General features: G+C 39.3%; 3 protein-coding genes across 3 annotated transcripts; 1 reads left to right on the top strand and 2 right to left on the bottom strand.

The window, feature by feature from the left end:
* Positions 1 to 1,847: 1,847 nt before the first annotated feature.
* Cog3 (conserved oligomeric Golgi complex subunit 3) lies at positions 1,848 to 5,870 on the bottom strand. Its single transcript, XM_069042504.1, has 11 exons — positions 5,358 to 5,870; positions 5,034 to 5,309; positions 4,703 to 4,980; positions 4,436 to 4,654; positions 4,243 to 4,382; positions 4,001 to 4,158; positions 3,085 to 3,211; positions 2,857 to 3,032; positions 2,463 to 2,801; positions 2,197 to 2,400; positions 1,848 to 2,145 (listed from the first exon to the last, which is right to left on the bottom strand). The coding sequence occupies exons 1-11, from the start codon at positions 5,712 to 5,714 to the stop codon at positions 1,981 to 1,983; spliced, it is 2,439 nt and encodes an 812-aa protein (XP_068898605.1). The 5' UTR covers positions 5,715 to 5,870; the 3' UTR covers positions 1,848 to 1,980.
* A 27-nt stretch (positions 5,871 to 5,897) lies between these two features.
* LOC138126732 (RCC1-like G exchanging factor-like protein) lies at positions 5,898 to 7,525 on the top strand. The gene is made up of 2 exons (XM_069042506.1): positions 5,898 to 6,280; positions 6,329 to 7,525. Exons 1-2 carry the CDS (start codon positions 6,005 to 6,007, stop codon positions 7,394 to 7,396), a joined length of 1,344 nt encoding a protein of 447 aa, XP_068898607.1. The 5' UTR covers positions 5,898 to 6,004; the 3' UTR covers positions 7,397 to 7,525.
* Positions 7,482 to 13,001, bottom strand: LOC138126727 (chitin synthase chs-2-like). The gene is made up of 9 exons (XM_069042502.1): positions 12,841 to 13,001; positions 12,550 to 12,788; positions 11,063 to 12,307; positions 10,816 to 11,010; positions 10,468 to 10,762; positions 9,323 to 10,415; positions 8,596 to 9,273; positions 8,137 to 8,545; positions 7,482 to 7,711 (listed from the first exon to the last, which is right to left on the bottom strand). The coding sequence occupies exons 1-9, from the start codon at positions 12,903 to 12,905 to the stop codon at positions 7,533 to 7,535; spliced, it is 4,398 nt and encodes a 1,465-aa protein (XP_068898603.1). The 5' UTR covers positions 12,906 to 13,001; the 3' UTR covers positions 7,482 to 7,532.
* Between the last annotated feature and the right edge of the window lie 118 nt (positions 13,002 to 13,119).

The following is a 13,119-nucleotide window of genomic DNA, read 5'->3' as shown; positions in this document are numbered from 1 at the left end:
AAATGTGCTGTGGGAATAGGTAATGGTAAGGTAATGGTACACCCAAGGATTATGACGTCATTGCCGAGATGTGCCGCGGCAACATCACATTTGTGAACGGTTTGTTGCAATTTTGTGGTACTGGTAGGAGTGGGAGTTGTTCTAGTCTATGGTTTGTGGTTATGTACAATTGTACATACGTATAAAATAAAATGTGGACATTGTCAATTGCGTTAGCTGCAGACTTTATTTTAAATTTAGCATTTGAAAGCGAAGAAGAAAGTAGTAATGATGATGAAGAAATAATAGCAACATTAGCAACTGTCATTGTGAGAAAAAAATACAAAACGAAACCTGCAAGAGTGCAGAACTATTTAGACACTGTGTCCAATTACAATGCAAAACAATTCCAGCAACACTTTCGTATTATTATTTTAAGTACTTAGTAACAGTTCTTGACTTGTTTTTGTTCGTTATAAAATTTATTTTTTCCAACTTTATTTTTTTTTTTCTCAAAAATTTCCTTATGTAAGGTAACAAAATTTTTATACTGGCGTTTAGACAATTAAAAGGGCTATCAGAATTAAGAAAAAAAATTGGGGGTTTCCATTTAAAAAAACTATCGATGATGTCATAACTCGGAAACAAATGACTGCTTGGAATTTTATTTTGTATTAAAATATGTATTTTTATAAACTAAAATTGACCTGTCCAAAGATTTTTTTGAAAAAATTTTGTTTCATTTTTAATGAATTTATTCCATACTTTTGCCGGTCACTGTATAAGCCTTTTAAAACAAATATAAACTGAAGAAAATTATATAAATCAAATAAACTTTTTAAAACAAATACATAATACATTATTTTACTCCGTTCAACCTATATAATCAGCAAATTGACTTAGCCAGCCCCAGCTTATTATTGAGGCGCCAAAATGACGGTGAATTGACAGTTTATTATTATTATTGCGCATGTGCGGCAATTCTTCCCACACTCATGGAGCATGGTAACTTGGGAACACCGTCAGGCAATCACCCAAACAATTCTGAACGCATGACAGATGACCATGTCTGCATTACCGGCAATTTACGAACGGCGCATGGCGACCTAGGTGCACCTGGGTACGATTTCTGAACGCACCCCAGCATGGAGGTAAATCACGATGACACTTTGTGCTGTTGGTATAACTGCGTTGTCCAGGATACAAAATTTCAAACAAGTAAAATGTCCGACTTATTAGAGAAACAAGGAATTTTTTTCGATGAAGTCGATAAAGTTTGTATTTTGGAACCGGAAATATCGAGACAAACCAACGAGTTGAAAGAAGAATGCCAGATTTACGTGGAAAGTACGAAGTAACTTCATTCAGTTCTTATTTCAAATTATCAATATTACACATTTGCAGAGATGGACGAGTTCCAGAAAATTGCCAGTAAATTTATTGAAATGGTGGAACACTTGGGCAAAGAGGTAGAAAGTCAAAAAATCAAAGCTATTGGTGCACGGAATATTCTTCAAAGTATGGAAAAACAAAAAGAAAACAGCCAACAACAACTTCAAGTAGTTTTGTAGAACTTGCTTTAAACTGTAAATAGATTTGATGTTTCAGGCCCTAATTGCTGAAAAATCGGTGGAACTAGAAAGGTTAAAAATTCAACTGAATTCTTTACAAAAAACTGAAGTAGAACAGTATGATATAATAAATGAACTGGCACGTTACTGAAATTATATAACAATAATACGTATCTCATTGAAAAATGTACCAACAAATGGCAAACCTGAAGATAATCATGAATCAAAATGTACATATTTTCAATTAAAGTAGATTACTTTACAATACTGACACCTGCAATTATTGACGTGCACGTAATGGTTTCAGTTTCGTATATTCCAACAGTCATTATGTAAATGCTAACTATCTATATTAACTAATTACATGAACATTAAACAAGTTAAAAAAACAATAATGCCCAACATCATAAAGTTTTCCTATAACTTAAATTTATCTTGGTGTATTATATTCTTGCTCTGTTGTTAACGATACCGAACAAATAAGAACGTTAACTTGCTCTGGAGATGGACATCCAATAAGAAGTAATTCTTCACTACTGTAGCCAGTAGTGGCCAAAGTCTGTTCAACTTGAACAAACACATTTATCACATTGTTCTGAAAACATTAAGAGTGAAAAATTGTTACACCATTACCTGCTTTTCTTACTTTAATTGGGCGAAACAATATAAATTCAGTCTCTCTATTTGCCAAATACAACTGCATAGATCTTTGTATTTCTGGGACTTTCGTTTTCATATTTTTCAGAGTTTCACTTACAATGTCGGCCACAAACTTCGCGTTACCAAACTCCTGCTGTGGTACAGTTAAAGTCTTATCATCAGCAACTGTGTTCTGTAAAGAATATTCCACCTGAAAGAGAGAAATATTTTTTAGAACCTACCCTTTGTACAAAGATTATATTCAATTCTCACCCGTTTTTTCCACTGCTGCAAGGTTCCCGTTAACACACTGGTGGCGCAGTTTATGAAAGTTTCACAAGACTGTTTCAGTTGTTTATCAATTTCTTTTCTAGAATCTACCAGGTACTCCCTTACACGCGGCGTACCTTCCAGGAGGAATTCCAAAAGAGCATTGTTGCTGCCGAAAGTGAACAATCTGTCGCGCTTGCTGATCAGTTCCATTGCAGCTCTTTGTATACTGCTAAAATCCAAACTCATTTCTTTCACTGTGAAATCCACTTGGAACGGGGCGATTTGCTCGCGAATAATTAACAGATGTTTTATTTGGAAAAGTCTTCCATCAATTTCCGACTATAAATCGACTTTTGTTAAAACTGAAACGTTACTATCGAGTCCATTTAGTTACTTTTTTGCTCGATATGAGATTAGCGGCTTGCTCCACTGTCTGGATACAAATTAGTAACGCCTCCTGTGCTAATCCCTGAAATGTTTCTCTGTCCAGACAAAAATAGAGTCGGGACAAAATCACGAGAGTCCTTTTGACGGTCGGATACCACATTCCGTGCAGATCAGCCGGGGAATCTACATAAAAAGTCATTATGGCACTGATCAAGAGTGAGAAAGGTCAACTAACTTCCAGTGTATGATCTGAACTGAGACATGGGATTGCTGGAGTTGATATTAGCAACTTCTTGTGATTCTAGGGATGCAACAGACGAACGCGAATCTGTTCTGACTTCTTGCAAGTCTAATGTTATATTCTAAAATATTTACATTAAAACATGAGTTTTATAAAAACTTAAACTACCGCACGCAGGAGTGCCTGTAGATGACGAGTGTTTTTAAGTTTTATAAAACGGGTTTCTTATGCTATTTCTAATTTGCACATGTTTTTTACAAATAAAATAATTTTTGGTAATTTAGGGAAATTTGTGACAGTTGGTAACGCTTTTATTCCAAAGTTGATATTTTGAAAATAATATTTGACTCTCGACTAAACATAATTGTCATTTTTCGCAAGTGAAATTGCAATTATAGTTGAATTATCCAGAAATACGGCAAATAGCAGAGAACACCACAGTAAATTTGCTGCCGTCAATGTGTGTTACCAACTGAAAAAAGTTTCTAGATTTCAGATGTGTTAATGGTTTATTAACGCATTCAAAATGAATGCGTTAATAGCTGTGTTAAAACAGCAAATTAGAAAATAGTAGTTTATTTAACGAGTTCGTGTGTAATTTGGGCTTTTTTTTTTGCATGAGTGGGCCAGTTTAAAACTCGAGTGAAACGAGAGTTTTAAACTGGCCCACTCATGCAAAAAAAAAAGCCAAATTACACAAGAACGAATTGAATACAACGTTTTTTTGTTCGACGAGCCCCCCAAAGGCTCCAAATCGCTGAAAATCTTTAAAATTTGCTTGACGTTTCATTTTGACAAGTTGTCAAATTTATCAAAATCCGTTCACACAGGAGAAAATTCTTAAATTCTGACAGTGTCGAACAAAAAACATAGTTTTACACTTTGAATGACGCATTCACTGATAACTCACTTCCATTTGTTCCAGTTTTTCAGGATACGCTAAGTCACCTGGTGATGGACTGTATGACAATAAATCGTGCTGGAAAAATATGTTGGTCCGGAAAACTAAACGTTCCTCAACATCTTGGAGTAACTGTCTGACGACTTCGACATATTTCATCAGGTGATCTACATCAAAACAATTGTACAATTTCTACCAACAGCACTTTGTGCTTTTCGCGATTAAATCAGAATCACGAAATTTATACTAACCATTAGTGAGAGTCTTTTCTGCAAGCAATTCTTTTTGTAATATTCCACACAACTCGCTGAGGACCTCAACGTGGTTTATTGTTATCAAACTGGGCCTCAGAATGTCGTACAAATGTTGACACAACACACCCAAATAATCACTAAAAGTAAATCATTACAATTTAAGGTGAAATTATGAATTGAAATTCAGTACTTAAGTTCTGAGGAATATTGGCTGAAGAAGTAGTGATAACATGCAGCCTCATCTTGACACGTTTTCATGATAAACAGTCCACACGACCGGAATAAAATACTGTAATCATTCTTATATTTCTCCTTTAGTTCTGAAAGTGCTTTTGAAACAGCGGTGCTCAAAATTGGCAAACGCTGTGACACATAGAATTTTTGACAATCACTCAAAACATTTTGATACCTAGAAAAGTCATTGAATATTTTATAAACTGGCTGTTTAAATCCTTACTGTTCATTCTTAACAGATTTCTCTTCTAGATGTGAAAGAATTAGCTTCACTTTTGATGCAGCACTTTGAAATTTGCCATAATAAAGTGAAAAGGCTGTATCCATCGACTCTGCCGTGTTCGAGTGCAACGGTACAATGTTTGTTTTCGACTCCGGATCAAGAACCTGTTTTGTAGCTTCCAAAATAATACTGCTAACAGCCTTGTAAATTTTATTTAAAGCATTAACTAATAAACTTTCATATTTCATTTTATAAATTCTAGATTCCTTAAAATTCATCTAAAAGTGCATCAATGTACAAAATAATAATTACAAATGTGTGACACTATTACATGATCACCAAGATATTCCATTGCATCATCAATGTTATTTACGAGATTTATATATTCTTGACTGTTGATTTTGTTAGATAACTGTTCGATACTGTCCTGAATGTTTTTAAAAATCAAAAAATAGTGTAACTTTTCATTTAGACTTTTCTTTTTCTCTTTTAATATTCTCTGGTGAGTCATTAACTGCTCACTTAAATTGTGCAAAGAGTCAGTTTTCGCAGTAACTTGTAAATATTTATTTCTCAACTCTTGCAGCAAATTAGATGCTTCATCAGCCTATAAGTTATGAATTAAACCTGTTTTAAAAATCAAAAAACTACTTACACAATTATACAACTTTTCACAGTTCACACCTTGGTCACAAAGTGTTTCATAGTAGCTTTGGTATTCCTTAAGGTTCTCGTGTTTGATCTCATTTTCACAAGCAATCATCCACTTTATGTAAGCTCTGTTTGTGTCAATTTCTGGCATAACTTCTGTCTGGTCTTTGGTTTCTTTCCCCGTTTCATCAGTAACTTCCTCTGAGAACTGATTTTTTATCAAATCCCCAACTTGGTAGATAATATCCAACTGTTCGTCTCGTAGAGGAGCTAATGGATTATTGTTGGCTTGCCAGTTTGTCACATTTTGCTGAATCTGAAGATCAACTTTGTCCTCATTTGGGTTTGCTAAGCGATTCATTCTTATCTTTCGGTGTGCTAGACACGTCTGAGGTAGCAAAGATTAAAAACACTGTTTTAACGTGCAGGTCTCACATGAACACACGAATTTATTTTACAGAAATAAAATTTTATCAACTGTAAATTCAATTCAATAGATATTACGGTAAATGTAAATAAATGGTCAGTTGCCACTGTTGACAGCCACTTGACAGCTGTCACGTCTCACGTCACGTTTATTATTTAAAATTTTGAGGTTATGTGCATGGTATTTAAAGTTAAGAGAAATAACTTGCTATATTTGAAAATACCATGTTAAACAATTTAAGAAGAACACGCAGCCTTCACATCTCACTTGATAAAAGGTTTATGTCAGTTAAACGAAAATATCCCATAAATCCTGAAGAATCTAAGACATTGCCTGTGTTTGAGTATGGAGTAAGCAAAGACTCTTATAAAAGAGTCTTTGTATGGGGAAATCTACTAACGGGAGCATTAGGAGTGCCTTACTTGAGAAAAAATGAAAACGTTATGCACCGTGAGGTCTTACACTCTCCAAAACGTTTAGGATTTGCTGAGAAATTTCCAGTATGTTAACTTCAACTTAAAGCATTCAGTTCTATCACTGTGTTCTAGGTGACAACTGCTGCTTGTGGTTTTGGATTCACGGCTTTTGGTTTAAATACAGACTCGGACAAGAAATTGTACGGAACTGGGCTCAATACAGACTCGCAAATTGGTCATCATGAAGTACGCAAAGGACATCCTTTAGAAATTATTTATTTCCCACAACCAATTATTTTACCTTTGAAAAATCCCACAAAATCAAAAATAAGAAAATTAGCAGCAGGAAGAGCACACCTAGTGGTTCTCACAGATGAAGGTGTTTTTCTTCTAGGAAACAACTCGTATGGACAGTGTGCCAGACAAATAATTGAAAATGAAAATTATTTCATGAGTAGTTACATCAATCACGTACCTCATGTTGATGGCAAAGAAGTGACAGATATCGAGTGTGGACAGGACCACACCGTTGCAATAACTGAAGATGGCGCTGTATATGCCTGTGGTTGGGGCGCTGATGGACAGACCGGTTTGGGTGTTTTTAACAATGTTAGTGAATTTACAAAAGTGAGGGGTGACATTGAATCTGAAGAAATAGTGAAAGTGGCATCAAGATCTGATTTTGTTTTGGCACTAAATAAAGAAGGTGAAGTGTTTGGGTGGGGTAATGCGGAATACGGTCAAATTACCACACCACAAAATGAACAACAGGTGTGCCACCCAACTTACATTAAAAGTTTGCAGAGTGTAGGGAAAGTGCAAGATGTAAGTGCTGGTGGGTCGTTTTGTACAGTCGTTAATAACAGGGGAGAGGTGTTTGTGTGGGGATATGGAATACTGGGGGCGGGACCGAAAGTTGAACACTCGTCCAAACCAGTGAAGCTGCCAGAAACTTTATTTGGAAGAAATGATTACCAACCCAACAACAAAGTAACGCAGGTGACTTGTGGTTTAAGTTATGCAATGGCTCTCACCAGTTTAGGAGATATTTTTGCGTGGGGCCGAAACATGAGATGCTGCCTTGGGCTAGGAACCGAAAATAATCAATATTTTCCCCTCAAAGTGTCCTTAGGTGGCTACGGCCAGAAAGTATTTTGTGGATATGACCATACTGTAGCCATTTGTAAACCATTTATTTAAAAGTAACCGTGAGCTTTTTTGCACTTTAAATACAGTAAAAGTTAATTATCAAAGTAATTAAATGAAAATGATTAAAACACAGCACTAGTAAACAATAATTTATTGAATAAAATATAATAAAACAGTCAATATAGATTTATGCCTCGAAATCTGAGTCGTTGGCGTCTTCGAAAACGTAGTTTTCGTTGGCTTGGGGGTAGTCCATTTGGAGCGTGGAACGTGCTGCTTGAGATTGTCTGGTGCCGGCTGCTCTACTCATCCTGTTTTGAACGAAAGCAACACTCTTTTTGCGGTAATCATTGGTAGTTGATTTTCCTAAAAACGGAACTGGATTTAAAACTTGCCGATATCGATGGTTAAGAGTAAGTTGTGATTGTGTCAGTATGAAAGCTGGTTTGTTAAATCGTAAACAAAGGTAAAGGTGAAGGTGTGAGATGGTATTATAAGCGCAAAATAAAAATTATGATCGCGTCCTGCTGTTCAAAAGTATAGTTTGAGTGATCCCCGCAGGGCGCTAGTGTAAGGGCGCTTTTTGGGGATATTACTCATCTTAAGTTTTTGTCACCGAGAATTTTTCTTGTTGAAATGACATTTTGAATTTGAAGTGAAATTTGTTGTTTTTGTGTTTAGTGTTGTTATTGTTCTTTGTTATCTTGCGGATTCATTATTATTTAAACGTGAAGCGCCCGTTTTGTGGCGCTATAATACAGCCGGTCGTGATTATGATTAGTGAAACTTACTGTCCAATCCGTTTCCAATGTCTGTAACTCTTCGGTGGAACGCTTCGTCCAAATAATAGACCGGCTTACTGGAAGGTCTGTCTCCCGCATGTGCCAAATTGCTCATAGTTTTTCTAACTTCAACAGGTTGGTCCGCCTCTTCTTCGCTTGCGTTGTTGATTCCTCTCAGTTTTTGTAGATCCTTCGCTATCTGCAGCGGATCACGCGCTTTGAGTTCGTCGATGGTCATTTCGTCGATCGACTTGTTGAACAGATCAAAATTCAGGCGCGTTTTAGTTATGATTTGTGAAAACGTGCCGAAACGGTGAACCAACATAGCGACGAATTGAACCACCATCAGCAAGGCGAAAAATATGAGAAAGACGAAACCGATCGGTTCCAGTTGCAGGGGCGTTATGTAAACTGCAATCTAAATTCGTATTTAGCGATCGTCGCGTGAAATGAAAGAGTACTTCTTACCTCGTTCTTCTCCAAGGAATATGTGAAATTAACTTTCGGGTCCAGAGGCCAATTCAAGTGCAAGAAATCCTTCTTCAGAGTCAACAAAAACACGACGAGGACGAAGAGCGAGTTGAGCATGAAAAACGAGAATACCATTTTATCTCTTAGATCTTTTAGTTCCATCGAAACTTTTGCTTTGTCGTCCTCGATGGGGTGTAGATATTTTTCCAACAGCTGTTTCCAGAAAGTCTCTTCCTTTTTGTCCAAATAAAGAACTTCTCCTCTGATCAAACCGCCGTCATAAAACCAACTGTTTTCCATCACGTCCTCGGAGGGCGTCGAAAATGTGTCTCCTCCAGGCTGGTCCGAATAATTGCTCTGGCTTCCGTTCTTCACGGTTGCTTTTGAACCTTCCATGTAAGTCGTACCGCTAACCACCGGTTGTCTCACCTCTGGATATTGCATATTTTCGAGCGCATCGATCTTCTTGTCTATTTTTTTAATCGATTCCTGGATGAGTTTCAACTGTTCGTTTTCTTTGTCGTCGCCTTTATAAGTGCAGAGCATACATTTGAACAGTCTGTTTACGGAAAATTCAAGGGAACCCGTGTCGTCTGCCGTATTAGCTCCGAAAAATGACAAAATTTTATCCTTCGTCTCAGGCTTCTTCTCCTCCTTTGGTTTTTCCTCTTTCTCCTAAAACAATTCTCTTAAAACAGTGTGCAACTTTTTTTTTAAATCTTACTGCATTAGGATCAGGTTTCGGTACTACGGTTACTTCTCTGGTACCCCACGAAACGTTGTTCATATTAAAGACGGAATAAATGACCAACAACATGTACATACTCGGTACGGTAACGTAGTAGATGACTCCATATTTTAGACAATTAAATTCTTGAGGGTGCAGAATAGCCGCTATTATAAACTCGCCCGCCAAACAGAAAAAGAATAAAGACGAAGGAGCCAAGGGACCGTCTTGACTTATCTGCAGCATCACACCCACGAATACCGCCATCATGATCAAACCATAGATGGCGCTTATCAAACCGGCGAAAAACAGCTGTACATCCGACTTGCACGTGGCGCAAACCACAACAAACACAGCGATAGGTGCCAAATTCCAGTAAAAGCTGCTCCACTGATCGAGACCAAATGCGGCGACAAAAGCCCCCACCAACATGAGGAAAATGGTACCCGGCCCGATTACGGTACCGATCATCAAAACGATCTGATAGCCAATGTACAACATGGAGATGTTTTCGTTAATTTTAACAGTATGCTCGTAGTCCCCTAGAAGATCCATGATGTTGGCAATGGTGGAAGGCATCCAACGCCTACGTTGATTGTAGAACTCGTTGAAACCCTCCGGACAGTGGGTGAAAGCATCGGAGGCAGCCGAATACTCCACTCGATACCCTCTTTGCAAAATGAGAGTGCACAACCACCTGTCTTCGCCCTGATCGTACTGAACGTAGTGCTGCGCTTGGGTGGCCCTGGTGGTGTACTTCCTCATCACGCTCTTGTCCATAAGAGCCTTGCCCCTGAACAAAGAGAAACAACCGGGACTACAGAGGACGCACCCGATCACGTGCTCTGTAGCTTTCTGCATCCAATGACCAACGGCGTATTCGAACATCTGATACCACACCATCCCGCCGCTCCCGATGGGATGAATGCGACCGCAGGCCGCCCCCAAAGCCTTATTTTTCTTCATGTAGTCGACCAGCAGGTGCAACGCTTCGGGTTGAAAATCGATGTCGCCGTCCAAAGCCAAGATGTACGTGTTTTCGCCTCTCATTTCCTTGCTCCTAGGACTCAGTTCGTCGTTGTTTTGTAATCTGTGAAACATCACCGATAGTTAAAAGCGAACTGTTAAAGAGGTAACCGTACCTGAAACCGAGCAGGTAGTACATGTACATGACTTGAGACCACCGTTTCTTGGCCCTGATCTTCTGCTTGTCCTTCAAGTGCGCTATCATCTTGGTTTTTCCGGGGAGAGTCCACACGAGACGGCCTCCGTAGGGAGTTGGGTATATTGTAGGGGGGCGAACTCTCACTTCAGTGCCGTGCACTTTGGTAGCAGCTTCATCCATGGTGGCGACGAGCATTTCTACGTATTCGTTGACGTGAGGATCCTCATCTTTTTCGTGGGTTCTTATGAAAGCGTCGTCGAAGAACACATGCGCTGCAAGTGTGTCGTGCAGATTTTCTTTTAAAATTTAACAAGTACACACTCACTCTCGATTTCGTAATAGTTGTCGTGTCTGAACCCAAGAGTGGTCCGGACTAGTCTGTGGGCGCACTGGTCCTGATCTAGACGGAAGATAGATTTCAAGAATTCCATCATTTCTTCTCTAGTTTCGTGCCACATCGTACCGCAAGCATAAATACGGGTTATATTATTTAAAGTGTCTTCTGTCTCTGCTTCTAGTTCTGAAAATTTGTGACAGTAGAAGTTGTCCTTGGAAACAATACAAGCACTTACCAATAACTTTTGCTTCGTCTTCGTCCTCGCAGTGTCTGCGAGTTTCGTCACGTCTTCTGTTCAACGCAAGACTTTGGTCGATGAAAAAGGCGTCGTACATGGGTCTGATAAACAACTGCTCAGTACTGGCCAGCTTGTCGCAATTCGGTGACCAAATGTGTACGGTGATCCACGCTTGGGACAGTAACCAAACCAACCAGATCCAAGCGTGCTGATGCGAGATAAAATCACGCAAAAACAGTAACGGTGGAAGTTCGAAGAATAAATGTGGAGGGATTGAATCGGCGAAGGAGCATTCGCTCCGATAGTACATTCCGCACATCGCGATCAGTCCAGACAACAAAACGGGAACTGACAAATTAATGGGAAAAGCGTAACTCAACTCTTGCATCATAGTTTTACATGCGAATTTTCCAAAGGCGTAGCACAGGTAAGTGCAAGCAATATTTATCAACCACACCCAAATTGCAGTCGTGTAGTAGCTAGTTCTTAGCACGTAGTCACCAGTCTGGGTGGCGTTATCGTAATTACCTGGTAAAACAGGCGCGATTTCGGTAATGTTAATGGTGTGGTCCTGGAAGGCCGCAGTGAAGTTGTCAAAAAGGAAGTTGACGTCGCCTTCCTGACACTGGAAGATTACCAGAACGGTGCAGAAGAAAACCAAGCACTTGAGCGGTGCCACGAACGAGTAGATGAAATAAGTTTTCATGTGGAATTCCTTTTTAGTCCTGGCTATTTCCCTGATGAAGGGGAGTTGCGACGAGTCCGACACGAAATTTTCCCACCAGCCCACGGAAATCAAGATTACCGAGACCGGAATCATGTAGAGCGTGGGGTTGCCGTCGACCAGAGGCCAAATGACAAAACTGGAAGCTTGAGCTATTATACTGACGATGTCCAGCGTCATCTTCAGATTGTCGTTGATCGAACAGGCGTTTCTCGAAAACATGGCCACTATTCCGGGGACAAAACACATCGCGTTGGTCAACATGGCCCCTTTGATCACGTCCAGTTCGGGGAGGACCACGAAAATGAAGATGGCGCTTCCGATCGCGGGGCACAGCTCTGTGACGAAAAGGGAGGCGAATTCGTAGCGCGACGGCATGTGCCAAATCTTGTAGAGGCATTTGCGGACCGAGCGGAAGGTGGTGCCCAGTTCTGGGACGAAGTAGGCGAACATCAACATCCAAATCCATTCGACCCGCTCCGTGTCCGGTAGCGACACAATGTATTGAAGATTTTTATCTGGAAACGAGATCGAAACAATTGTTTTTATCATTAAGTGACGACAATAATTTATGCACATCCGGTGGCACTCATTTTTTTCTAGCGGGGCGAACGCTTTATCGATATTTTATTGAAACAAAAATGTTACTTCAAGTTATTGTTTTATCGCAGTATCAAGATAATCTCAATTGCTGCATGAATGTATCATAAACGTAACGTCATATCCTCTTGTGGGAAAAATTCTATTTCTAGAAACTTACTGACGTCCTGGTTGCAGTACGGTCTGGTGATGTTCTTCTTCAGCTGAGACGTCATGAACAACGTTGTCGCTTTCGAAATCGCCGCAGCCCCTGCTACCACACAAAAAACGAGTATGATGGTCACTACTTTGAGGAATTTGATTCCAAACTCGATGTACGTCCTTTTGACTTCAGAACCGACGGTGGGTTCTCTCGGTGGATCTACGAAAATGTCCCATTTCTCCTTCACTTGCTCTTGCCTAGAATTGCAGATGGTACCACCGCTATTGTCTAGATGTTGAAGATACTTACATTTCCGACGAGTGGAGGGGCTCCAATTCGTCAGGATGCGTCAAAAAGCGCTGACGAGCTGACATTTCTTATTTTTTTGATGCACAGAAACCGAGACAAATATCACAAGTCCGACATGTTCAATTGCCACAGTCGCAATAAATGATCTTCGTAGATATCGGGTTTCTCGTTTAAGCATTCGATAAGAAAGTGATTGCAAAAATCTTTCGAGATTTTAGATTAGATACCTGCATGAGATTATCGCAAAAGAATTTGTTTATCGGTATTCGCTGAAACTTG

Source organism: Tenebrio molitor, chromosome 3, assembly GCF_963966145.1.
Source record: "Tenebrio molitor chromosome 3, icTenMoli1.1, whole genome shotgun sequence".
In the NCBI taxonomy this organism is placed as follows: domain Eukaryota; kingdom Metazoa; phylum Arthropoda; class Insecta; order Coleoptera; family Tenebrionidae; genus Tenebrio; species Tenebrio molitor.
The sequence above is the reverse complement of the archived record's forward strand: the minus strand, read 5'-3'. Positions and strand labels throughout refer to the sequence as shown.

Excerpts from the sequence above, each read along its gene's own strand:
- Cog3 (XM_069042504.1), bottom strand. The coding sequence starts at position 5,714 with ATGAATCGCTTAGCAAACCCAAATGAGGACAAAGTTGATCTTCAGATT. Across the intron at positions 4,655-4,702 it reads AAATCTGTTAAGAATGAACA|GTATCAAAATGTTTTGAGTG; the intron begins GTAAGGATTTAA and ends TGACTTTTCTAG. Across the intron at positions 2,802-2,856 it reads ATCTCATATCGAGCAAAAAA|TCGGAAATTGATGGAAGACT; the intron begins GTAACTAAATGG and ends GTCGATTTATAG.
- LOC138126732 (XM_069042506.1), top strand. The coding sequence starts at position 6,005 with ATGTTAAACAATTTAAGAAGAACACGCAGCCTTCACATCTCACTTGAT. Across the intron at positions 6,281-6,328 it reads GATTTGCTGAGAAATTTCCA|GTGACAACTGCTGCTTGTGG; the intron begins GTATGTTAACTT and ends ACTGTGTTCTAG.
- LOC138126727 (XM_069042502.1), bottom strand. The coding sequence starts at position 12,905 with ATGTCAGCTCGTCAGCGCTTTTTGACGCATCCTGACGAATTGGAGCCC. Across the intron at positions 12,308-12,549 it reads GTACTGCAACCAGGACGTCA|ATAAAAATCTTCAATACATT; the intron begins GTAAGTTTCTAG and ends TCTCGTTTCCAG. Across the intron at positions 9,274-9,322 it reads CGAAACCTGATCCTAATGCA|GAGAAAGAGGAAAAACCAAA; the intron begins GTAAGATTTAAA and ends GAATTGTTTTAG.